Below are 27,687 nucleotides of genomic sequence, written 5' to 3'. Positions count from 1 at the left end.
ATTCTTAAAAATCTAAAAGCAGTAATCTTTGATGAAATATTTACAAAACAATTATACAACTTCGGTAAAATTGAAACACGAAAATATTTGAAAACATACCATGAAATTCACTGCTGGGAGAGCAAGAAGCAACCAACGAAATTGACTGTAGGAGAGCAAGATGCAACTTGAAGGTGTGATGACTACGAGAAAAATTGCACAAGAGCAAGAAGCAATGAATAATGAATGTTGGTCCACGGAAACTAACGGTCTCTATACACGTGGCAGACATGCATGATGGCACACCACGTGCTCTGTGCACGTATGATGATACGTGTTAAAAATTGATTGATCGTAATCATCCTGAGTATGATCCCGCATCCTCCTTCGCACGTGTTGACATGCCCTTTTGCACGTGTGTCGTGCTTGTCCTCGGTAAACGTGATACTCATCCTCGATAAATGTCAAGTGTCCTTATCTTTTGCCTCTGTTTCATTCTGCCTCCTTCAGTTGCGTGTATTCCTCTGTGTCGTGCCTCATCTATGCCATCTCTGCAATTTATCAAGCAAGCAGAATTCGACGATTTGGTCGAAACATATTAAAGCAAATGAATATAGCAATCACTTACAAGAGGATAAGACACATGGGATTGGCCTTTTGATAAGAGATTAAGAGGAATTAATCATTATTAAGAAGAAAAAATGACCAAAAGTCTATAAAAATAGAGATACACAGAGAATTGTAGTTTTAAATCCATATAGATTGTACAAAAAATGATTAGATAGGTGCATAGAGCTTGAAGAGAGCTTTGTGCCTATATAAAAACTTTCAAAAACGGGCAACCGAGCGAAAAGTTATGAGCATTTTACTACAAGACTATAAAACTGTCAAAATTCGCCTAAAAGTTAGCAACTTTGGGAGAAATTCTGATCATCAATGAAGTAAGGGATTAAGAAACTAGTTACATGAGTGAAAAGAGCATACAAAGAGATTCCTAGCCATATGATTAATTTAAGAAACCAATACCCGAGTGATGTGAGTAATTTCATTTTTGCACCTATTCACGAGGCATGGTTTGGAGCAATACATTAAGTAGTATGACTATCTCCTTGCCTTATTACGAAACATATAAGAAGAAGACTCGTCAACCTTACCTCCTTGCCTTATTATACAAAGGACATGGAAAAAGATGAAATCTAGTCAAATGGAGAGCCAATCTAGAAAGTCCTTGTGTGATGATTTCAAACTTTTGTTTAATTTTTAAATTATAGTTATGATGGATTTCCTTTTTCAATGGACTACTCTTTCTCTAATACATACACAAGAGAAACTTGTTATTTTTTTCGATTTTAGGAACTGTCATGTGATTTTGATAAAACTCCAAATAAATGAATTACAAACTTGTTTATTTGGCTTCATTTAAAAAAGTGACCTAGACTTAACATACAATATATTATCCACTTTGTTTGCAATAGTGTTAAAGTTTAGATTTACTTATAGTTACTCACAATAGATATTTATGAGCGAGGCACTATTTTTCTGTGGAAATCTACCTCAACATCATTAAAGAGCTTAGTAAGTATCTACACAATTATTGACATCAAATGATTTATAAGCCTTGCAATAGATATTGGGTTATATCAAAATGTATGCAGGTGTATTCACATGCACATGATATGAAACACCACCACCTTGCACACCACACAATCACCCCCTTTTGCAAATTTTGCGAAACGGCCCCGTTTATCTCAAGATGGACGGTTCCGATGCATCCCAGATCGACGGACTGGATGTCTTCAAAATGGGCTGAAGCGGATCTAGGTGGCCGAACACTCAATCGTGGCGATTAGCCCTTCAACAACGGCCACGATGCTTTCAACACAGACAGCTCAAATTTTCAGCCATCATCCCATGACGAAGCCTTCCTGCACGCGATGAGGCATGCAGAAGATGGCCCCTACGTTTCAATCACTGTGCCTTTAACTGACTCTCAGCAGATTTTGTGCAGCTCTATATGCACAATCTAAGGCATTGGTTCAATGACATGAAGGCTCATTCTCACGCCACACATGGCGGGTTGTCAACAATAAAATTAGCAAAACTCATTAATGGTGTCGATTGTGTGAATGTGCAGTGGTTAGAATGGGTTCGAGAGTCCCAAGGCTGTGTGTTAGAATCTCCCTGTGCTAGGGATGGCACTTGTGTGTGGGTGATAAAGTCTGTCCTTTCAGCCAAGTTCAACAAAATTTTTTTTTTAAAAAACTCATTAATGGTATGTTAAGATTTCTCTGCAATCATCAATGCTAATTTGAGATGGATTAGAGGAATCCACATTATGTGGAGAAGGGCATAGATAAAAGGAAAACATGGATGGGTTGATGACTTACATGGCAGTATGTGGGTGGAGAACTCTTCCTGCGAGTAAGAATACAAAGCTTTACGTTTAAAGAATCTCCTGTGTGAGTGATGGCACTTGTGTGGGCGGGTGTGGGGGTCCGGGGATAATGTGTGTACTTTCTACTTTCCACCCAAGTTCAACAGAAAAAAAACTCATTGATGGTATGTTAAGATTCCTTTGCAATCATCAATGCTAATTTGAGATGGATGACAGGAATCCACATTAGGTGGAGAAGGGCATCGATGATGACTTACATGGCAGTATGTGGGTGGTGAACTGTTCCTGTGAATAAGCATACAAATGTTTTTAAGCTTTAGGTTTAAAGAAGCTTCTCTTGTTTTAGAGATAAGCAATGTTAAGCCTTCAAGAGCAGCTTACGGGCTCTTGGCTGAACCTTTTCTGTTTGCACAACAAAGCACAGACCACTATCTCCTACAGCTTCTGCATGGCATTTGCCATGACATATTTGCCACCCTAAACACCACCATTTGTAACCTCCTTAATCTCTGACGACATACCATTCATGGGCTCAGAGTAAGTATCTGCCTGGTCCCAAAATGCTTTCTTCTTAACATCATCTTCTTGCATCATTTGCCCATACTCTGTGTGATTATAATGGCCATGGAAGTCCAGCTGTATACTCTCCTTGTCAAAAAGGTCCTCTATGATATTCAAGCTGCTGGAATCACTCGTGTATACAAACCTGGCCTTCCGATAAGTGTTTGGATCAATGAAAGGTTTCCATAGCTGCAAAATTCAAGCAATCTAGTTATCATCACATGAAAATGGCAGCTCTCAAAAAGAGTCCAAACAAACTAAAAAACCTTTTTGCATTTGAGCAGTTCTACCTTCCAAGTATACTCAAATAACTTGGGTGCATTTAGCATGATGCCCAAAGCAAGCCTCTCTGGATAGTGGTTTTGCAAAATGTGTGCCGTTTCTTGCACTGTTCTGATTGGAGAGGATTTGGAGAGTGACCAGCCCTCAAAATCAATTATAAACAAGAGTTGATCTTGATCTGGAGGCAAATGGAAGGTAGCATCCTCCATTGTGTAAACCAGATGTCGCAATTGCCCATCATGTGAGCTCGTATTCTGCAGCACAAAAGCTCAGGGGAGTTATCATGCATTATAATCACAAACTTGAGAAACTCCCAACACATCTGCAAAAAGGACCTGATTTCTGGGGATCATTATGATCACTGGCCTCCCGAGCTTATCGGTGAAATTACCTCTATACATCTTTCCTGTTTCAAATTCCACTGCAACTTCTTCCTGAAATACCAAACAAAACAATAATGGCAATGTTTTTATCAATGGTGTACGTGAAAAGAAGCAAGGGAGAAGAGAGCTTGAGCTCTTGCAAGCACACACACACTCACAAAACCCTAAAAGAGAACACACAAGGTGAGAGGCTGAAAATCTTCTTCTTCTTCACATAACACTCAACACACCATATACAAAGATAAGAGTACACACAATATGAAAAGGTACTCAACCAAATACATACCAGGGTTCTCTTTAGTGTGAACCCAACTAAATGAGTTGGCGCTATAACTATGCCAGTCTCTAGAATGGCTGTCACACAGCCTGTCATCCCACTGGCCGCATATCACCCATGATCTCACCAACTATGCCAGTGGTGTAAGTGTGGGGCCTATCCCCCAGGCGGGTCATCAGTGTCCACTGCCTCACTAGATGAGCTCGAAATCTCAACACTCCCCCTCGAGCTCAACTCCATCTCATGTACACCAAGCGAAGCCCTGAATCTGCGGAGCTTCTCTTTACCCAATGCTTTGGTGAAGATGTCAACGACCTGATCCTCTATGCTGACATAAACAAGGTCAACGTCTCCTGCCAAAACCTTCTCTCTGACAAAATGGTAGTGGACCTCTATATACTTCGTGCGAGCATGAAAAACCGGGTTCCTGGCCAACTGTATACTGCTAATGTTATCCAAAGAAAATGACAACTAGTCTATCCACTGATAGACCCAAATCTACAAGTAGCTTTCTCAACCAAGCTACCTCACATGCTGCCATAGCAGCACCTCTGTACTTGGCCTCTGTACTGGATAAAGCAACCGTAGGCTGCTTCTTGCTGCTCCAAGTCACAGCAACACTCCCCAAAGAAAACATGAAGCCACTAGTAGATCTTCTATCTGAGATACTACCAGCCCAATCAGTATCTGTGTACCCATGTACACATATCTTTGTCTCAGTTTCATAAAATAGTCCACAATGCAAAGTAGACCTCACATACCTCAGTATACGTCTCAATGCATCCAAATGCAGCTTTCGAGGAACCTGCATAAACTGACTCACCAACCCAACAGCATAGCTCAAATCTGGCCTGGTGATCGTCATGTAGATCAAGCTTCCTACTATGCGCCTATACATAGTAGGATCTCCCAAAATCTCTCCTGAATCTGCACTCAACTTGTCATTCTGATCCAATGGCACTGAGATAGACTTACAGCCTGTCATACCATACTTGGACAACATGTCCAAGCCATACTGTCTCTATAGTAATCCAATACCATGTGGTGACCTAATCACCTCAATGCCCAAGAAATATCTGAGCTTCCCCAAATCCTTCATCTCAAACTTCTGTCTAAGGAAGATCTTTACATCAAAGATCTCTGCATCATGGTCCCCCATAATGATCAAGTCATCTACATAGATGACAACAAGCACAACCCCTCTATCACTGTGTCTCGCATACAGCAAGAAATCTACATTGGCTACATGAAAGCCAATAGTGACAAGGTATTCAGAAATCTTGTCAGACCATGCTCTTGGTGCTTGTTTTAAGCCATACAAGGCTTTCTTCAACCTGCAAACATGCTCGGAGTGACCCACATCCTCATAACCAGGTGGCTGCAATATATACACCTCTTCCTGCAAATCTCCATGCAAAAATGCGTTCTTTACATCCATCTGATGTAAAGACCATTGCTTTGACGCAGCCACTGCTATCACAACTCTCACTGTTGCCATCTTGGCAACTGGGCTGAAAGTTTCCTCATAATCAATGCCATATGTCTGCGCATATCCTTTGGCTACCAATCTAGCCTTGTACCTGCTTATGCTTTCATCACTGTTATGTTTTACTTTGTACACCCACTTGCATCCAATGGCTTTCTTGCCTTAAGCAATTGCACTAAATCCCAAGTCTCATTTCCATATAGTGCATCCATCTCCTCATCCATAGCTTTCTCCCAACACACATTTTCAACAGCCTCATCAATGCATGTGGACTCTACAACCTGTACAACTTTTGCCATGTATGCATAGTGATGTGCCACATAACCATCATAGGTAAACCTCTGCACAGGATTCTTCACTCTCCCAGATCTTCGTAGCTTTGCATTCATGGCTTCCATAGCCTTCTTTACACCAGGTGTTCTCATAGCTGGTATCCCAAGATCCTCATGAAGGCTCATCTTTGAGCCACTAGACTCTCCATCAACATGAGAATGCCCTGCAGAAATGACAGGCATACTAAGGGGCTCAATCACTTTCTCTTTGCCTTTATGTGATGTACTAATCACATTTGCAGGACTGGTATTATGACGCAGCCTGCCACTCCATGGTCTATCAACTGAACCACTAGATGAGAACTCTCCTGGTCCACTCAAAGACTGTGATTGCTGACTTATATTCTGTGTAACCACATTTCCACTCACATCAGCCCCAACGGCTTCTTTTTCAGCAACATACCAGCTGCTCATCTCATCAAAAACAACATCCCTGCTTACCCTCAACTCACGTGTAGCAGGGTTATAACACCTGTATCTCTTTTGCTCAAGGAAATACCCAATAAACACACATTTTTCAGCTTTTGGATCTAGCTTAGTTCTCAGCTCATCTGGCACATGCACATATGCAATGCATCCAAAGACTTTCAGATGAGACAAATCAAGTTTTCTACCAGTAAACGTCTCCTCTGGAGTTACATCATGTATGGCTACAATTGGAGTCCTGTTCATGATGTAAACTGCTGTAGAAACAACCTCGACCCAATAGCTATGTGGCATATTCTTCTCTCCCATCAATGCTCGCGCAATCTCAGCAATGTGCCTGTTTTTCCGCTCAGTAACTCCATTTTGCTGCGGAGTGTATCTGCATGTAAACTGTCTCCGAATATCATTCTTCTTCAAAAATTCAGAGAACTCATTGGAGAAGTACTCTTCCCCTCCATCTGACCTTAGGCACTTTACATATTTCTCTGTTTGCTTTTCAACCATAACTCTGAAATTCTCAAAATGAGTGAACACCTCACCCTTCTCCTTCATGAAGTATACCCACACTTTCCTTGTGTGGTCATCAATAAATGTCACATAATACCTGCAACCTCCCATAGACATGGTCTTCATAGGACCCCATACATCTGAATGCACAACATCTAGTGCATTTCTACTCACATTTCAGTCACGTGGAAATACATGCTTTGTTTGCTTTCCAAATTGGCATGCTTCACATATTTTCTGCATACCTTCAACTTTAAACTTTGGTAGCCCTGTCACAATTCCTTTAGTCTGCATAGACTTCATTCTCTGTACATTCACATGTCCAATTCTTTTATGCCAAATATTTGTGTCTGCAACAATTCCTGAATCATTTGCAAACATCGCAGCACTCACTTCAGACATGTTAACATTCAATGTAAACATCTACTCACTCTGTTGTCTTTTGCAACCAACCTACACTTGTCTTTAAAGTCTTCAACATAACAACCACCATCAGGGTTAAACCGAACCTGCAAACCCTGCTCAATCATCTGGCAAACTGAAACCAGATTCTTTGTTATGTTCGGAACATGAAGTACATATGCAAGGTACTTCACTTTGCCATCCTGCATAGACAATGGCACATCTCCAACATGGGCAATTGGATGAGCAGTGTCATCCCCTGTTTCCACAAAACCTGGTCTTTCAAGGTTTTTCATCTCCTTGAACCACTCCCCATGACTCGTCATGTGATTCGAGGCACCTGAATCAACGTACCATACATCATCTTTATGTGCTGCTTCAACATTTTCAGACATGGCATTAACGACATAACAAACAACCTTTCATTATCCTCATTGTTTTTGCTCGAGGATGCATAGTTGTTTTGCTGCAATTTTCCATTTTACATGTCAGCCTGCTTCTTATAACAATCTACTTGCACATGTCCAAGCTTACCACAATAAAAGCATTCACGTGTATCATTATACTGCCTTTGCCGATTTCCACGACCTCTTTGACTCCCGCTGCCTCTGAATTGACCTCTGCGTGTTGTTGTTGTGAATTCTGGGACTGTTGTTGTTGCTGCTGCCGGCCATAATTCTGATTACCTGTTCGACCACCTCCTTGGCCACATCCACGGCCTCCTCTACCTCGTCCTCTTCCTGAACTTGTATAGAAGGCATGTTGCTCAGGACTGTTTTTGTTTTGTGAAGACTGTTGGTCTTCACCCAAGCTCTTCTCTTCTATAATTAACATAGACACCAAATCTGTAAAATTGGGAATGTTTTCCCGAGTCTGAATAGACGTCTTGAACGCCTTGTGTTGTGGCCCGAGACCACGTAGACAGACTTCCACCTTTATCATCATCATCTACTGAAACACTAATAGATGCAAGGGATACCACAATACCCTTGATCTTCAATCCATAGTCATTCACAGACACTCTTTTTCTCCACAGTATGAAGTTCATTGTTCAACTGTATCTTTCGTGCCTTGGTATTGGTTTCAGAGTTTTACCAAGGTGTCCCACACCTCCTTGGGGGACTTGGCATCTTGTATGTGTCCAATCATAGTGTCGTGTATACTGATAGAGAGCCAATACATAACTTTTCTGGCTCCTTGGTTCCAATCCTTGAAGTCTTTCACATTTGTAACAGTCAGATTGATCTCTGGTATCTCCGGTGCCTCTTCATACTCACCTTCTATGTAGTCCCAGTAACCCTTTCCCATCAGGAAATTTGTCAACCTGAACCTCCAAGCATGGAATTTATTCTTATCAAGCTTCTCAGCAACAATCTGATTTATGCCATCATTTGACATCTTGCCAGACACACAAATTTACAAGAAACAGCACTCTGGTTTGTCATGCACAAACTGCTGTATTTTCTGCAACGATACTGTACTACACTCAAATGTCACAACCAGTGACCTCAATGTACATACATACACCCAATGGCAACTGTTGACCTCCTTGCAGCACACACAATGTCTGCACAACCAATCTGTCTTCCTGCAGTTTTTAAAACAGAGTTCTGCATAGAATCGATGACTTACCCGCAGTGCTAAAAATCGCCTGCTTTCTGAAAAACGGAGGTCCTAACGCGCCCCCGAAACGCGTTTTCAGTCCAAAAAATGTTGTCCAATAGGACAAAATAGTTGCCCTATAGCTTTACTCCCGTGAAGAAAGCTCCTCAATCAGAGATCGTTTGCCAGTGCTTCCCGTAGAGCTCCCGACAAGGGTGTAGTCGCTAACACAAATAAGGAAGAGTAGATGAAGCTCTTACCCTCGTACCGCTTCCTGTGCTTCTCTTGCTTGTAGCTCAGCCCTTAGCATGAACCAAGCTATGATACCATGAAAAGAAGCAGGGGAGAAGAGAGCTTGAGCTCTTGCAAGCACACACACACTCACAAAACCCTAAAAGAGAACACACAAGGTGAGAGGCTGAAAATCTTCTTCTTCTTCACACAACACTCAACACACCATATACAAAGATAAGAGCACACATAATATGAAAAGGTACTCAACCAAATACATACTAGGGTTCTCTATAGTGTGAACCCAACTAAATGAGTTGACGCTATAACTATGCCAGTCTCTAGAATGGCTGTCACACAGCCTGTCATCCCACTGGCCGTATATCACCCATGATCTCACCAACCATGCCAGTGGGGCCTATCCCCCAGGCGGGTCATCAGTGTCCACGGCCTCACTAGATGAGCTCGAAATCTCAACAGTACACATACAAATAAGTGCATGCATGTGCGTGTGCGTGTTTACGTGTGTATCTTGTTGGTTTTTTTTTTGGGGGGGGGGGGGATGTGTTGTGTGTGTGTGTGTGTGTGTGTGAGAGAGAGAGAGAGAGAGAGAGACTTATTCCATAAAAATAAAATAAAGCCATAAACGGGGTGGCTGGGTGGGTGTGTGAGGAGGGGGGGGGAGGGTATTAACTTCATAGAAAAGCTAAACTAACAATGCGATGAATCAGTGTTCATAGAAAACCTGCAAACAGTTACAATGAAACTGCAAGATTTGTGGTTTCACTTGTAAATATTCAAGTATCAATTTTCAAAACCTGTAAATATATATACATCTTAGTTGTAATTTGGCAAAAAAGTTTGCAAATTTTGTAAAAAAACCTTGAACAATCTGAATTCAATTTTTTAGATTTGTTCACAAAAAACTATTCTGTGAACACTGCGATGAGTACCAATTTTCTCACAGCTGTCTGCGCAGGCAGTCAAGTGCATGTGTGGACTGTGGAGGCGTGCATGGATGGGTGGGGTGGGGGGTGTGTGTGTGTGTGTGTGTGTGTGTGTGTGTGAGAGAGAGAGAGAGAGAGAGATTACATAATGTATAACTAAGCCAGTTTGACATTCAGCACCAGGTGGTCCTGCAGGCTGGTGTCATCTGTGGGCTGCTACAGCTCATCAATCAGTGTCTACAAAAAGAGCCTCCCTACCCTATTTGAGCCATGTCCCCAAATTTCTTGCAGCTTGACGAAGCTTTCACCTCTTCTTTCATCTCTTCCTTTACTTTCGCAATGGTTTCCTCTGTGTGATCAGCTTGAAGTATACTCCTTGACTTGTTCTCTGAAGTCTTGATGCAGTCTAAAAGCATGTGGACCTGCCCCACCCTTTGATTTGTTCCATGTGGTACTCTGTCTACTCATTGGATCAAGTGGAGGAAGGTTTCTTGGGTGTCACCCACTAATGCGAATTTCTTCGGCATTGTTTAGTCTCCCCTCTCTAAACTTATCCTTTTAATTCTATGGTGGTGATTGACAAATTCTGAGCTGCTCAACATTGTGTGGCTGTGCCAAGCTTAACTGCACTACGCTGGGCTGGAGATCAAGGTGAAGGCATGTCACGTGCAGCAGCATCATTCTCTTCATCATCATCACCATCATCTGGGGGCATGGAACCTTGCTGGCAGGCAGCCTGACAGCTGTAAGCAGCCAGCATGGGGTCCCAGGCAATAGGTGGGACAGCACCCAAGTGAAGGCCAGCAGTGGGACATACAAAGGCAGAAGCACAGCATTAAAAAGAAAAAAATCAAGCAATATTTGTCCAGCGTTCTGGCTGACAGCAGAGGAGCTGGCCGACCTGGTCCTTAGTGAAATATATAAGCATGAAGTCATTCTCAGCATTTCAGCATGAAACCGATCCCGTCAAGTGGGAAAGACTCCGTTGGACACCCACACGCTTAATAGCACAACTTTAAAACCACAAATTTGAAATGGACAACTTAAAACAACTTGAAATTTAAATGAAATGAAATGGAAAGATGGACACCAGCACTGGGACCGGAACGGGCCGACCCCCCCCTCAATATATGATATATTTATTGGGAGTATTTAATAAATACAATGCTCCATGGGTTCCAAGAACCAGATAATGTCCATGTACATATGAAAACAGTACCAAACAAATAGGCTCGAATTTCGATGTAGAAGCTCGGAGCAGAACGACCACTAGTGTAGTCCAATCTCTACGGTCCTGTGCTTTCACTGGACTCCGCGGAGAGCGCCTCACTGGTGTTCCGAGACCACGCACAAACAGGCGCTCTCGTACTAACGCCTGGCTCTCCCGATCTCAGCACCTTTGGACCGAGGTTCGCCAATATAGCTTGGACAACCCGGCACCGAACGGGTGTTGGCCGAGCGGGATGAATCCTTTATCAGATTTAAACATAAAATACTTTATTCAAATCTGAAAGTCACTTACTTGTAGATGGTTGATAGGAAACCAATACTCGTGGTGTTTGTGCAGAAGATGAAACCACCCAAGAGATGTGAAGTCTTCTTGCAGCCGCCAATGGAAAAGAAGTACAACCTCGTGCAAATGGGCGATAGAGAAACTGCCTTGGGAGAAGTAAAGTCTCGCTGCAGGAACACAGCCACCCGTTGTATAGGAGAAGGTGGCTCAGCCTCAAGAAGCGTGGAAAAACAACCAGTATAGAGTGGCCTGGCTGCAGATGAACGCTCTGACTGCAAAGGGGTAGTGTAGGTGCCTGCAATGGAGAGAGGGTAACCTGCTGGAAGAGATGCGCAAGAGAGCTCACAGGCATCTACAGAGGCAGCTCCGTCTGCTGGTGGCAGTCTACTGGGGGTACCACGCTGCCTGCTGGTCCAGTAGGAGTCGCCGGCTGCAGTACAACCTGTAAGAGGAGGTAGCGCAGCAATCTGGAGGTGACAGCCGCCTCTAGAAGGTGCAGTCACCTATAAAGGAGATGAAGCAGCCGCCTGTGGAGATGTAGAGGCAGTTGCTTGTTTGGGAGGTGAGCAGCCGCCTGTAGTGCAGTTACAGCCAGCCGCCTGGGAGAGAGAGCAGCGTGGAGTAAACAGCCGTAGCAGAGGGTACAGCCGTCTACAGCACAAAAACAGCCGCCTCAGAGTTGATGGAAAACAAGCCGCCTCAGGGGTTGCTTAAGCGATCGCTGGTTCTTGCTCTTCACGAAGATGGTGGAAGCGTACACTGGTGGTATCCACGATGGAGAAAGCCTTTGTTTATAAAATTTAAAGTGAAGTTAACTTTGGTGATACCCACGCATGCATGTGGGGGGACTAGTGGGGGTAGGTGACCATGTCTGTCTTAAAATAGATAAGACAATCGTGAGGTGTCTAACATGATCCTCAAGAGTACGACTATATATCAAAATATCATCCAAGAACACCACCACAAATTTCCCCAAATGTTCACGAAAAAGATCGTTCATCATTTGCTGGAAAGTGACTGGAGCATTGGTTAACCCAAAAGGTAATACGAGAAACTCGTAATGGCCATACCTAGTCCGAAAGAAATTCTTTCGACATGCCTTTCATGAATACGTATCTGGTATAGCCAGTACGTAAATCTATCTTCGTGAAATATTTCGCTCCTGCTAACCGGTCAATCAGGTCATCTGATCTAGGGAGAGGATAACGGTTCTTAATTGTCAGCTTGTTCAATCTCTTGTAATCTATACACATTCTCCAGGTGTTGTCCTTCTTTCTCCTAAGCAACACAGGTGCACCCCAAGGTGATTTACTTGGACGGATCTAGCCCATCCTCAAATAATCTTCGAGTTGTTTAGCCAACTCATCTTCCTCAGCTTGGCTCATCCTGTAAGGTGGAATACTGACAGGATGAGCACCAGGGATCAAGTCAATACGATGATCTACTGCCCGTTCAGGTGGTAAACCCGATGGCAGTTCCTTAGAAAATACGTCTTGAAACGAATCAAGTATCTTCTGTAATTCTTTGCTTTCAAACACACTTAATTCATTTACATCCAAGGAAGGGATGAGAAAGGAAGAAAGTGGAATCAATACACAATGGAAAGCAGTATACAAAGAAGAATCCATTATATTTCCAAAATCAATTGTATTTACAAGAGGTCCCTGAGAGGGATGTATACAATCACCTAAAATACTATATTGGGTGTCCTTATGCTGAAAAGAAAAAATATGACTAGACCAATCTATCTGGGTTCTGGAGTAATGTTGGGGCCTAAAGCTGAAGCCAAGATATCCATACCCGATAGAGTAGAGAGGGTAGTGGTCGATAGAGCGATGGAGTTCTGCAAAGCTTGCATCTGGGCTGCGATTTGTGCCTGACGTTCCGACGAAGAAGCTTCCAGAGCTACTTTGAACTCTTGGAAATCTGATTTTGACACAAAATCGTCAAAAAGATCGGCATCGGTACCTTCCGTAGCCGGCAAGCCTTCGCGTTCCACAAGGGGCTCCAACTCCGATTCTTGGGTCGACATCGTGAAGAGGGTAAGGGGAGAGAAAATTTGATCTTTGCACAATGAAAGTGCAAGGAAACTTGAGAGCTTGAGAGCTTGAAAACTTGAGAGATGTGTGGCAAGGAGCCCACTTAAGGGGTTTATAAAGGTTTCCCCAAAAGCTATCTTTAGCTTTTGCTCTTGTGTTTTTTTTTTAATATATATATATATATGGATATATATATTCTATACTCTTCAAAAAAAAAAAACACTTTTAAACCTTGGAGGAGGGGTTTTTTAACTTTTTAAAAAAAATTCAACTAAAAAAAAACGAAAGCCCAAAAAAACGAGTGCTTTCCTTGTTTTTTTTTTCGCTTCCCTCTTGGATTAGCCGCCGGATGATGCAGCCGTCACCTTCGCTGCCGGTGCCTTCTCGCCAGCCTGCGCCTGCGACAGCCCGTGTAGGCCTGGCCACAAGGCCACGTGGCCTGGGCGCCTGCCTGGCCTAGCCTGGGCGCCTGCGCTAGGCTGGCCGCCTAGCTACGCAGGCCTAGGCCGCCTGGTTACGCAAGCCTAGGCTGCCTACCTACGCAAGCCTAGACGCCTGCCTACACCGCCTTGGGCGCCCGCCAGCAAGGCCGCCTACAGAGGCCTAGCCGGCTGCCAGCCTCGATAGCCAAACGTCAACACCCACCAGAGCACAAACCCGCCAGCGCCTCCTCTCACACGCTTGCTCTCTTTCTCTCGCTCTCGTTCGCGTTCAACCAAAAGCAACGAATCATGCTTTTTTCTGTTTTCTATCTCTACGTTCATGCGACTGCACAAACGAATCATGCCTCTTCATTGCAAAGCCAACGACCCTACTTAGACTACCACCTCCCATCAACATGGGTTTCTTTGATGAAGAAAAACACATACTGAATCTGAAAACAGCAGTATGCACAGAAAAAACAGCAAGCTTTTTGAACACGTACCTTTCTTCGACCTCTTCTCTACCTACCGACTTGCTCGTTCACGAGGTATGCTCTGATACCACTATCAAATCCCCACAGATCTCCCCGTGATCGTTCCTGGTACAAGACTCGAATCCGGCAAACAAACAAACAAACAAACAAGGGGGTGCAGGCCTCACTCACCTCCCAACCATGACAGCCGTGGGCAAGCCCACAGACTTGGCTGTCCCCTCCAAGCCACGAGCTGAGCTAACTAGGTTGACATACCGACCAATCTCCTCCTCGCGACGTCCCATACCGCCACGAAGCTGCCCTCGCGGACCTCGAGATTGCTGCCGGCCTAGGTGCACGTCTGCACTAGATCTAGGCTCCAAGACCATAGAGCTCTCACAAACTCACGAGACTCTCTATATCCCAATAACTAACCTTGGCCACCCTTTTATAGGCTCTTGGGCGGTCATCGGGCGTCCACACTTGGGCGCCCGCCCGTCCATACTTGGGTGCCCACCCGTTAGTTTATCCCTAACTCAGCTCGTCAATCAGCCTGCCTAGCTCCAAGCTTCCCCAAGCCTTGAAACTAGTCTTGCGTGCGTGTAGCACACGGTAGATACACACTGTGCACATGACAGTGTTCCACTAGCCAAAGTGACATGGGTCTTTGATTCTAGTGGCCCCACTGCATGTGACCTCCCTGAAAGATGCCTTGTCTCGCCACGAGACAACTCAATAGGCAAGGTCTTTTGGCTTGCATGCCGACCACTATTCCCATGATGTACATACCTAGAATCCAAATGGCCTTGAGCACGCATAAATCTGTTTCCTCCTGTGCCATGAGGAGTGGATGCATGGCGAGAGGTAACCGATACTTCTTCTTTATGCAAATATGATCTCAACCTTTGAGAGGCTGGGTCTCCATGCTGCAAATGGGGTGGATTCTTGAACATAAGCTAGCCATCCTCTCCCTCTTTAAGGTCACCCTTGCGGATAAGATAAGAGAGTGCCAGCTCCCTTGGCTTCTTGCCCACTTCTCGAGCCATAGACTCAAAAAGTCATGTCCACCATAGCATCAGCTTTCTTGGCTGCAAGAGCCTCTTCATATGCTCCAACTCAGCCCTCAATGCATTGGGCTCTTCCTCGTGCATGGTTTTTTACCACGTGATGGCTGTCCCATGTACGCACTGTCATAGACTCTCTCAAGAGGCTTATGCCTTCCATGCAATGCACCAGAATCCCGTGAAGCACTTCATTGGCCCCTCAAATTCGGCACTTCCAATGGGTTGCCCTGGCTGTCCATTGAATTAAGTGTTCGTGCTTGCTTCTAATCTCAAAACTCCGTCTCCTCTTGAGAAAGAGAGATGACCGAGCTGTGATACCAATGTGACCGCTCCCTACAGGAGGCCTACAGATCGGAAAACACTATACACATATTTAGAACACTTAATTTAACTGTTATTAAACAATGAAAACAAAATCAGCAACACAAATACTGGAGCTTAAAGCATTCTCTGAATTTAAATTTGCAAATTTCAGATTTATTCAAATGAGAAAAGTATGAGAGCACCTGGTGCGGTGAGTACAATCCAGATACAACCGGTACAATTTATAGCAGGTACAATCCAGCACATCAAGAACTTCACATGTGTGCAAGTACAACAGGTACTGTTTGTACAGTTGGTACAATGAATCCCGCGGGCAGGTATAGTCAGGTACAACGGGTACATGTGGACAGCCAGCAGGTACACGTGGGCAGCCAACACAAGTAGGTACAGGCGTGGGCAGTCCTGCAGGCAGGTAGAGCAACAGGTTCAGGCGTGAACAGCCCTGCAAGCGGGTACGAGGCAGGTACTGGCATGGGCAGCAGGCGAGTACCAGGCAGGTACAGGCGTGGGCAGCAGGCGGGTACCAGGCAGGCAGGTACACAGCTCAATAGGCGGGTACAGCCAGCAGCAAGGAGGTGGGTACAGAAGTTAACCATAGTTTATGGATTTTACAATACTTACCACCTGTTCACACGCCACACCACCAAGTCAGCAAACAGCATTCCACGGTACACTGGGGGCGTCCCCGTCCAGTGTACTGGCACGACATAACACGCAGACACACAAACAAGTCATGCAAAAACAAATTTATGCATGCAAGCATAAATGCATGTGCACAAATAGTGGACGAAATCTCCCTTTCATGAAACTTGTACAAGATGTTCCTGTCGGGCACAAAACTGGTGCGACATATAAATAAATATGTCCTGGTCTTCCTATGGAGTGACAGTCCCATAGGTAAGACACCATCCTGGCTAAACACAGGTGGCACCAACAGGCTCCCGTCCATACAGCACGAAGCAAATCACACATGGGTGACACGAAACTGGTTCCTGTCCATGTGACGCAACACTGGTCGCACACGGGTGGCACTGATCTGGCTCCTGTCCATGTGACACCATAAAACTGGCCCTTTCACATGGGACACTGGCCTGGCCCCATGTGAACATGGCACAAATCTGGCTCTATGGAGTGACAGTCCCATAGAAGTGGCTCCAGAAATGGAGATGGACCAAATGGTGATAGAGGAACTCTTTCTTGAAGACTTCTTCGAATTGTGCCCAAGTCGTTGGTTTAGGGTTGAGTTCTTTCCACCAAAGCAGAGCTTTGCCTGAGAGGGAACCTGCTGCTAATTGGATCTTTTTGCCATCGTCATATGGATGAAACTGAAAATGGACTTGCCACTTAAGTAGCCAAGTGTCCACTATCTCTTTGGTACACTGCTTTTGCTCGCCCCCAAACTGTTCCGGAGTAATATTAGAGCCTAAAGCAGATGCCAAAGTATCCATACCTGAAAGAGTAGATAGGATAGTGGTCAACAAAGAGATGGAGTTCTGTAAAGCTTGCATCTGCGCGGCGATTTGTGCTTGACATTCCGAGAAATAAGCTTCGAGAGCAACTTTCAACTCTTGGAAATCTGATTTTGAAACAAAATCGTCGAAAAGATCGCCATCGGTGGCTTCCGTAGCCGGCAAGTCTTCACATTCGAGAATGAGCTCCAACTCGGATTCTTGGGTCGACATCTTGAAGAGAGCAAGGTGAGAGAAAAGTTTGATCTTGCACAATAAGAGTGCTAGAGAGCTTGAGAGCTTGAGAGATGTGTGGCAAGAAGCCCACTTAAGGGGAATTTATAGGCTTCCCCAAAATCTAACTTAGCTTTTGCTTTTGTGTTTTTTTTTGGTTATATATATATATATATTATTTTTATTTTTTTCCTGGTTTTCTTTTTATTTTTTTACACTTAACAAAGCAACAAAGCAAACAACCCATACAAGACCACACCTTCATCACGGGTTCCGACGATGCAAAAGTAACATGCTGAACTTGAAAAAACAGCACTATACACAAAAAAACAGCAATCTTCTCGAACTCATACCTTTTCTTAGACCTCATCTTCTCTACATACCGACTTGCTCGTGCTCGAGGCTTGCTCTGATACCACTGTCAAATCCCCGTAGGATCACCTCGTAGAACGCTCCTGATACAAGACTCGAAACCTGCAAACAAACCAAACAAACGTGAAGGGGGTGCAAGCCTGACTCACCTCCCAACCTTGACAGCTGTGGGCAAGCCCACAAGTCTTGGCTATCCCCACCGAGCCACAAGCTGAGCTAACTAGATGGACGTACCAACCAATCTCTACCTTGTGACGTCCCATACCGTCACGAAGCTACCCTTGCAGGCCTCGAGACCATAGTGACAAGGAGATGGAGGGACGCCCACGTGGGACGTGGGAACGCCATCCCGAGCAGAGAGACCTGCACACCGGGCTAGGGACGGCCAAGGGGACGGGACGGAGGGGACGTTAGCAGGGGACGGGCCTTCCCCCCTTTGGGAAGGGGGGGACGTTGTCTGCAGGGGTCGGGGACGGCTGCAACACCTAAATCTTCAGGCATTTTTTCAAATAAACGGCTACTAGCCGTTAACACTGGCCATTTGAGAGAGAGAGAGAGAGAGAGAGAGAGAGAGAGAGAGAGAGAGAGAGCAACACAACTACATAATGGGCTTGGATCCACTCCTCTTTTACTCAAGCCTTCCAAGACTTGAGTTCCTCTCCACGATCTCCCTCTCCTACTCAAGCTTTCCTCTCCACTATCTCCCTCCTACTCCACGGTCCATCACCTTCCTCTCCACCCTCTCCTACTCACTACACCGTCCCCACCCCCCCGTCCCCGTCCCCTACCTTTAGCCGTCCCCGTCCCCGTCCCCGTCCCTTGGTAACTATGCTCGAGACTGTTGCCGGCCTCGGCTGCATAAAGCAGGTGCACGTCTACACTAGATCCAGGCTCCTGACCAAAGAGCTGTCACAAAGACACGCGAGACTCTGAGCTAATGACTAACCTTGGCCACCCTTTTATAGGCTCTTGCCCGGTCATCGGGCGTCCACACCCGCCTGTCCATACTTGGGTGCCCGCCCGTTAGTCTATCCCTAACTCAGCTCACCAATTAGCCTGCCTAGCTCCAAGCTTCCCCAAACCTCGAAGCTAGTCGTGTGCGTGTAGCACACGGTAGATACACATTGTGCACATGACAATAGTCCTATAGTTGCTGTGGTGGTCTAGCACGTCTCCCGCTTTGTGGAGAGGCATGATGGTGTGCATAGTCCATTCAGCTGGTAGGCCCTCCACTAGTGCCCTATTAAAGAGGTGAGCAACAAAGGGTGCCAGTGTGTCAACTGCATAAATAAGATGCTCAGTCTATATACCTGTGTGGCCAGCCGATCTCCCATGCTGTAACCAGCGTATAGCTCTCTCTACCATCAGGGCGGTAAAGAAAGTAGAGGCGGTGGTAGCGCGGGACTCCTGTGGCTGTGGTATGGGCGGTTGCTGAGGGATATGGTAGAGGCTCTTTGCATATGTGTGCCATGTGTGTGGATCCTCAATCGGGGTACGAAGGTGAGGCTCTCTCATCCTGCGCCATGCAGTGGCTGTATCTCTGCTCATGAGAAGGTGGTACATATCCCAGTATTGTGCCTCCTCATATGCACGCCTCTTACGGCGTGAGAGGGTCTGTATCTGTCGGCTCGCCTGTCTCTGTGTGATGGTCCCCAGTGCTCTCTAGGCACAGAGGTGTCTATATAGCTCTCTGCACTCATCATCATACCACCGATTCTGGGGTATGCTCCCCGATCTATCTGTGTGTGCAATGTGTATGGTCGGGGAAGCTGCGGGTGGCGGCCGTATGTAGTAGAGACGACATTTGAGTGGTGAGTGTGTCTAGGGGTGACAGGGGATCCATTCGGTGTAGCCCATCATATACATGATGCTCATATATATATGTCAGGTCATGGGTGAAGTAGAAAGTGGTATGCGATGCCTGTGTGGGCTGTGTGGCATAGTTACCACCGAACGTCGTTCCGCCTTCCTGGAATGCCGGAACGCCGTTCCGGGCGAAGGCACGTTCTTGGAACGTCGGGACGTTCCGGAAAAAAAATAAAAAATTTAAAGGTTTTGCTTGCAGAAATGTATGTTCATGTCTTGGGGGAGCAAATATTATGAAGCATATTTGGCTATCCGTATACAAAAAGTTACATTTTTTTGTGTCATATGCTGACATGTCATATGACATTCCCGATCCGCTCCCGCTCCCGCTCTAGCATCCAACGTTCCCGGAACGTTCCCGTTCCATGGTAACTATGGTGTGTGGGTGCTGGTGTGGAGCTCGCCAATGACAGCAAGAGATACGTGTGATCCACACCAATAGGACAAGGGGGGATGGTGAAAGATGTCACTGCCTGTGTAGTCTCCATGGACCCCATGATGTAGTCCATTGTGCTACCTCCCCCTGACCGTGGAAAGCATGTCAGTGCTCCTGAATCCTCCCACTGTCTCATCCCGTTATAAATAACGAGATGGTATCGGGCTCCCAACTCAAATAGGTGATGACCATATCTGGTGTTATCCGGCCCCATGTCCTCTGACACCCTGCAAGCTCCCGTGTCCTCCGCCTCTAGTGTGTGCATCACCTCGGGGAGCTCAAAATCATAAATGTCGCACTGTCAGCTCTGTGTCCATGCATTGAAGTCCCCCATAAGGAGAACTTCCCCCAGGTTGGAGTAGTGTATGATCTCATCTGAAAGGGCTGCATATGGTGACTCTCCTAATGGCCCTATGTCCTCCTCCTCTTTACCCTCCTCCTCTGCTATCATGGCATATCTCGATCCTCTAGGAGAGAAGTAGCATAGAGCAATGTATAACACCCTATCTGCCGAGAGCTACAGTTTGATCCACATGTATCTAGCCTCCTGGTCACGTTCTACCACCCGTAGGTGCCCATGTAGCTCTCGCCTGAAGAGTACCGCTATACCTCGAGATCCTCTCGATGTGCTCTGCCATGTGGTCCCCCTGTGTGTAGACTCCCACTGATAACCCTCTACTTTGGGTAGCCCCCTCTCTGGGCTCTGGTGTGTCTCTGTAAGTAGTATGATGTCCCGTCCCTCCATGACCTCTCTATCCTCCCAGGATGTGTCCAAAGTGCTCCATTGCAGTTCCAAACTGCTATGTGTATCTGTGAATCTAGATCCTCCATAGTCGATGTCCCATAGGCCGCCTGGCGCTAATCGGTGGCCTTGCCATTGATGATGACACGACCATCGCGATAGAATGCTCACTTTCCGGGCCTATAGGACTCTCGGCATACATGTTTTTATGTGTTCTATCTGCATCCTCGTAAGGTCATCATCTAAATAGATGGGATCTCCCTTTAATCCTCGTAGAATCACCCTCTTCCTCACGAAGGTGGCCCTCTCCATCTCCCCTACAAACTATAGGATGAAGGCTCGCTTGCATGTTGAGTCTTTCCCGGCTCTCCATGCTTTGGTGAAGGGGGGAGGGTCCTCTTTCCTGTAGCCGAGCTTCATGCATAGAAGCTGTCCATCTTTCTCGGGAGTGAAGTCGGGTGTATCGGTTATACCTGTGGCTCGAAGGTTGAGGCGGCGGGCCTGCCTCATCTTCTCCTCTTCAATGGTGGTGTGAATGATTTGGTGTTCTTCCCTTTGAGTCTCCTCCCTCACCTCTTTACGGATGTTCTTCTTCACCACTTCAACCCATCCTAATTGCTTGGCTTTGAGTTTCCCCTCCATGTCTTTTGTGATCTCCTTGGAAATCTCTTCTTTGATGGCTAAGAGTGTTGCCATTGATCTCCCCTTCTTCCTTCTCGGTGTTCTTGACAGCTACCAGTTCCACTTTCAATGCACTCACCTCCTCCTTGAGTGCCATGTTCTCTTGTTCAAGTTCCGTGACCCGTACTTTGAGGGCCATGATGTGCTGGTGTAACTTGTTCTCCACCTCATTGAGGTTGGAATCAGATGTCTTCTTGTTTTCCTTGCCTTCATTGCCGTCTCGAGGGCCTCAAGCTTCTCTTGGAGACTCGGAGCCATTCTTCGAGCTTACTCTGCAGTGCTTCCCACCACAGGCAGGCAGAGAGGAGCGAGAAAGGGATCGTAGTAGAGAGAGAGTATTTCTGGCAGCGCAAGCATGCCAGCACAATGCGAGCACAACAATTCCAAACGGAGCACAAGGGGCGTGCAGCGCAAGCAGGGCAGTTCGGGTGGGGATAGGCGTAGCACAACGTGGACAGGGCAATGCTAGGCGCAGCACAGCCAGGGTGCGCAGCACGAGCAGGGCAGGACCACCAGCGTGTAGCATGAGCAGGGAGAGCTTGCGCGGCGTCACGTCATGGACCAGACGGCTTTCGTGAGCCGGGCAAGACCACCAGTGCGTAGCATGAGCAGGGAGAGCTTGCGCGACATCACGCCATGGACCAGACGGCTTTTCACGAGCAGGGTAGAACCACCAGTGCATAGTGCGAGCAACGAGCAAGGCATAACCACCAACGCGTAGCGCAAGCAGCAAGCAAGGTAGGACCACTAGTGCGAGCAAGGCACGACCACTAGCGAGAGAGAGAGAGAGAGAGAGAGAGAGAGAGAGAGTTGAGCGTGTGCGGGGGGGGGGAGAGAGAGAGAGAGAGAGAGAGAGAGAGAGCATGTGCCGCAGCTCCAGCCCGCCTCCTGCTGTTCAGCCCTCCGCTTTTGCACCAATAGAGAAGCGCCCAAAAGCAGCCCGCCAGCCCCTCCCAAAAAAGCATACCATTCAGATCCAGAAGGCGCCTCCCAAAAAGCATGAGATAGAAAGAGGCGCATCCTCCAAAAGTGGAGTAGCCTCCCAAATTATATGGTCCCATGCTGCTGGTCAGCCAACATAAAGCTGTAGGCCAGTTCGATATGGACAAAAATGCTAATAAAGTAGCATTAAATGCTATTTAATGCTGCACATAGGAAAAAAGATGATATTTAATGCTGCCCGACTATTGTGGTGCAATCCAACTACCTGTTGGTCTTCAACACACCTGGCCAACTAGAGCTTGCTCACCATGGATGCTGTCGGCCTGCTGTATATGCTGGCCAACTGGGGTAAGGTACTTCCACAAGCCAGTCGGCTATCCCCTAATGCTGTCCACGGCTGTGACCAACCCCTGGACAAGCTCCTAAGGCCATGGGCTGGCCCATAACTAATACTAAGGTTGACACTACATGCACTATCTAATAAATTCTCCAAGTAGGTTAAGAGGACTGACACATGCAGACTCTCTATGGCTCTGGAGACTGACCTACGTAGCTCGTGCCTCACATGTCTCGAACTGGGGCCACGGCATACGACAAAATATTCCTAAAAAGGTAAATCCTACCGATGAATGGTGCATTGATGTAGAGCCAATGAGTCACATAGCACTCGAGTGCAAGGTGCATGTGAACACCTATCGGCAGCCAGCATGGGGTCCCAGGCAATAGGTGGGACAGCACCCAAGTGAAGGCCAGCAGTGGGACATACAAAGGCAAAAGCGCAGCATTAAAAGGAAGAAAATCAAGGAATATTTGTCCAACATTCTGGCCGAGCTGGTGCTCAATGAAATATATAAGCATGAAGTCATTCTCAGCATTTCAGCAAGTAAATCGTTAGAATTCAGTAGTGGTCATGTAGATATGCCAGAGGTCACCCCTCCGGAGCTGACCAAGGGCCCAAGCCATGTACATTCATCAGTAACCTTTTGTACAATCTTAAATACAGGAGAACCTAACACCGATCTCTCTCTTCTTCTCTCTCCTCTATCTTAATCATGTTTTAATGAGCATCTTGTTCTTAATCAGGCTTAGGGCTGTGGATCAGTACAACAAGGCTTCCGCGCATGCAACAAGGCAAGCAGAATAGCTGTAGGGTCGAGAGCTCTGTTCGGCTGCCCCTGCTCCTCTCACCCCCCCCCCCCCCCTCGGGTCCCCTCTCTCCCTTTTTCAGCATCTTTGGTGACCCATAGATGTTATCTCCCCAAAAAACATCTATGATGAGGCTAGGCTATGACTTGATAATAAGGGACAAAATGAAGTCGCCTTAGGACTAGAACACTTTCTTGCTAGCCCAAATTTCAGAGCCTATATAAGTGGTGGTCAGGGATGCTCATAATCCCGGATGGACACCATAAGACAAGCACTTGGATCTGGCCTTGACCAAGCTCTAGCTAGGCACTCCAATAGTGAAATTTGGTAGTAAGGGAAAAGCTTGACTGTCAGTCGAGAGGCTTGAGTTGATGTGAGTTGAGCCTCAGGTTCAGGGGTTCTCCAAGAGGAAATATGGCCTTTGCCACATGATATGTATCTATGGGCAGGCTTGATGGATGAGATTGGGTACAACACCAAGGCAAGGGATGACTCACTAACCAACAGTTGCCACAAGGCCCTGCCTTCTGGATGAGGGCCCAGCTGGGGTACGACCTTCTTCAAGAAATGTTTAGCCCAAGGACAAGATGAATAGGGGACTCCAATGAGTGGAAAATGAAATTCAATTAATTAATGAATCTTGTTTTTGGATGGTGTAGCATTTCGTCTAAGGTATTCCGCCATCAACCAACTACGCACACTTCACATCCCCTCTCCAATCAGCGTCGATCCCCCTTTCTAGTCAGGCTTGCTATGGCGTCATCATGTTGGATGCAAATTAGTGTTCCATCCGTAGGCTGAAGGAGAGGAAGTTGGTAATCTATGCCACCCTTACCTTGCTACGTCGTCATTGTTTCAGTGTTGGGTCTACGTGATTGAAACCCTGAACATATTGTGTGCAAAGAGACAGCCACCCATTAGCCCCCTCCTTTACCACACCAGGCGAGCCTTCATGCCATTGGCACCTTGTTTTCATACGTTTGCAGAAGTAAATCAAACTAGGCATGTGCATGTGTCAAAACAAGGTACTGCGTATTGAAATTATTTTTTCTGCCGCAAAGAGGTAAACCCTCTCTTTCATCTAGGGTTCAGTTCGATGATTTTGGCAGATGTTTAATCACGGTGATTTATTTAGCAGAAGAGAATTTGATTAGCGGGTTCCTCCCTTTCCTATTACTACAAAAGCTTTCAACACATTAGTTTCTCTCCACATGAATTTTTGTCTTGCTTTTTAAAGAAACATATGGTGCAATTGACATGACATATGTAGAGAAAACATAAACCCATGTTTCAGAATTCCCAATAACTATGATCGTGCAGCTTATTACCCATCTTATATCTTCAGGTTTATATGAATCTCTCCATCTGAGGGTCTCTTTCAGCATATTCTTGGCGTTTTTCACATTCCAATTTCTGGCTCGCAAATAACGTCTCAAGCATGCATCGGAGCAATACAGCTTTTCCCAACCATTGAAAGAACCTAGTACATTTCGAAGCTCCTCCACCTGCAGTATTCATAAACGACAGGTAAAACCAGTTGTTTGAAGCCCTACAAGTTGATCTCAACCAATGAACACATTTGTCTCTCGCTTGAACAAAACCTCATAATACCTTGGCAAGCTCTTCATCCAAAGTTTGATGTTTAAGAGGATCATGGCCCCAGAACATGCTGGTGGTAATCTGTGCCGCAGTGTGTCAAATAATAATAAAATAGACACAACGTTCAGATCTCCTGATTCGCCTGCAGAAACAGGAAGCAGAATTTTCAGTTCCTCATTTGAAAATCTCTGGATCCACTCACTAGCATGCAAAATACAAACTTACTTGATGACAAGAGTTGATGATAAAGCCATACAAATCAAAATATTGCACATCAATGAAATCCTTTCACGACTACCGTCACCGAAAAAAAATAGGGACGAATATTCGTCAAATGGCTATTTTTTGAGGGTCTCCAGAAAGTCATGGGCTGTTATAGAGCAAAAAAAAATGAGTTTTTCTTAACATATTCACCCAAAATGACATTTTTGGGTAAGATTTGGCCAAAAATTCACCAAAAATGCACTAAATGTCAGGACATACAATAGAAAATTCAAAAGATTTGCCACGTTCTTCTATACTTCTTAGTTCAGACATGAATAACATTTGCCAACCTACCTCTATCTTTCTCGTGGGATTGCCCTCTTATTTTTTGCCCTGACTACTGTGTGCAAATGCCATAGTGTCTAATGATTAGTCTCAACTCACCTTCACCTCACCATGGGTATATGCTACTAACATAGCATGCAGGAGAACTATTGGAGGTGATCAATACCAGACATCGCTGCACTGCAAGTTCTCAAGACACATAAGGCCAGTCTCAAATGATTCATCACTTTGCCTTCCTACCAGTCTGTTAGCTCGTCTACTTGAGCTTGTGCAAACTATGTGTTGCAACATTCAACTCATGTACATCAAAGATTAAGTTCAAAATTTATGGCATACAAGAAAACCAAATCTATATTTTGACCCTTACACACAAACAATGCTGAGGTTCTCAACCTCTCTCAGGGAGGTAAAGTTGGTCATGCTGAGAACTATCCTTAGATAACAACGCCCTCTGGTGCTATCCTTGATCGGTAATTGGCTGCATTATAATCTCTATATAAAAAGAGATGAAAAGAGATGCTGATGCCTTTTATAGCCTTACACTCTCTATGCTATGCGCATTGAAAGCATGTCCATCAATGATCTTGCCACCAAGATGAATCCCCTTTGCCTCTTTTATCCTCGTGTTATCACGTGCATGATCAAAAGGGCCTCTTTCTTTCTCTTTTGAAATCTTGGTAATAGTGTACTCTACCTTCTATCAGAAGATGAAACCTGGCTACTGCTTTAGCTAAACCATCCAGCTGTGAGAAACTGGGCTACTTTTCTGTTAAGACATCCACCTGCGGCCAAATCATCCAGCTATGGCCTGTAGCCACCGTCAAACACCATAATGACAGTTCCAAGTACCAATTATGACAGCCCTCAGATGCTGAAGATTACATTCCAAACAGTGGTCCTCAACTAGGCAAAAGAAATGGTTCAATGGAGATTCTTCTTACCAGCTGCAAATTTCTTTTCTAGAAGCCGATTATCCTAATTCTTGAACTAGACAGGCTAAGTTCCATCAATTACGTTGAAAATTTCTCAAAAGAGGCACAACACTCATTACCAGAGGAAAAATAAGTAAAAGGGGAAATTTGAACCGAATAATCAATTTCTCCACAGGAGCAGCAGGTGATTGTCCAGAAAAATGCTTGATTTGTGTGAAATTTTCCTACAGAGAGGTCAGGAATCCAAAATATGCTAGAATGACACTAGAAGGTGGGTGCGAGGCCTTGCATGCAGAGATTTGAAGGATTCGCGTTAGAAGGAGGAAGTTAGGGTTCGAGAAACAGGGTTGAAGAGATGATTGTTACCAGTGAAGGCGACGGGCTTTTCGAGCTGCATCTGTGCTTTGGACGTCGTGATCAACACAAAAGACACAGAACTGTTCAAGGCTCACAGTCACGTCTGAAAGAAGAACAAGACGATGCCGTGCCTTACTATTGACTCAGAATAAGAAAGCAGGTAATTGAATGGTCATACCGATAGGGAAAAGGAAATGTTCAGAGTTTTTTTAGTTATAACAGAGGAATATATTAGAAAAAAGGTGAGGTTACAAGTCCCCATGAGGAAGGTCCATGGGGAGACCATCAGAACTGTTAAACCCTGAAGATAATGGGATTAACTCTGAAACTTTTAAAAAAAAAACTGAGACATAATCAAAACTTGATGAGCAGTTTCATGAAACAAAACTTGATGAACAGCCTGATGAAATCGGCTGAGAAGACCCAACTGAAGCTTGATTTATCTTGAAAGGCCATTGTCGGACCTCGTGAACAGTAGCCTGAGTCCAGGAGGCCTTAAAGGACACTTTGAAAACCTGAGTGCTGGAGCCTTCTTTGACATTCGAAAACAACTCCTTGAAACATGGTTTCCTTCTTTTTGCAGAGCGAGGAGCTGTGAAACTTCTTCCATTTCCTCCATGGCAGGCCAAAAACACATGCAGCAAAGGACTTGTGAATAGTAGCCTCAGTCCAGGAGGCCTTAAAGGACCCTTTGGAAACCTTCCGAAGCCTGGATGTGATAAGCCGAGTACTGGAGCC

The 27,687-nt window shown here is 45.5% G+C and overlaps 1 protein-coding gene across 5 annotated transcripts; it reads right to left on the bottom strand.

The window, feature by feature from the left end:
* Nucleotides 1-2,512: 2,512 nt before the first annotated feature.
* On the bottom strand, nt 2,513-27,115 carry LOC147639352 (uncharacterized). 5 transcript variants are annotated; one of them, XM_086790361.1, is made up of 7 exons: nt 26,959-27,113; nt 25,337-25,481; nt 25,124-25,253; nt 24,841-25,017; nt 3,553-3,651; nt 3,226-3,471; nt 2,513-3,124 (listed from the first exon to the last, which is right to left on the bottom strand). In XM_086790361.1, the coding sequence occupies exons 3-7, from the start codon at nt 25,178-25,180 to the stop codon at nt 2,852-2,854; spliced, it is 852 nt and encodes a 283-aa protein (XP_086646487.1). In that variant the 5' UTR covers nt 25,181-25,253; nt 25,337-25,481; nt 26,959-27,113; the 3' UTR covers nt 2,513-2,851. The 5 variants fall into 5 exon arrangements, with proteins under 5 accessions (XP_086646487.1, XP_086646479.1, XP_086646496.1 ...); XM_086790353.1 differs by lacking the exon at nt 25,337-25,481 and having other exon boundaries at nt 26,959-27,115; XM_086790370.1 differs by lacking the exons at nt 25,337-25,481; nt 26,959-27,113 and adding an exon at nt 26,746-26,950.
* Between the last annotated feature and the right edge of the window lie 572 nt (nt 27,116-27,687).

Source organism: Cibotium barometz, chromosome 4 (genome assembly GCF_041138505.1).
Source record: "Cibotium barometz isolate CiBa-2024 chromosome 4, ASM4113850v1, whole genome shotgun sequence".
Lineage (NCBI taxonomy): Eukaryota > Viridiplantae > Streptophyta > Polypodiopsida > Cyatheales > Cibotiaceae > Cibotium > Cibotium barometz.
The sequence above is the reverse complement of the archived record's forward strand: the minus strand, read 5'-3'. Positions and strand labels throughout refer to the sequence as shown.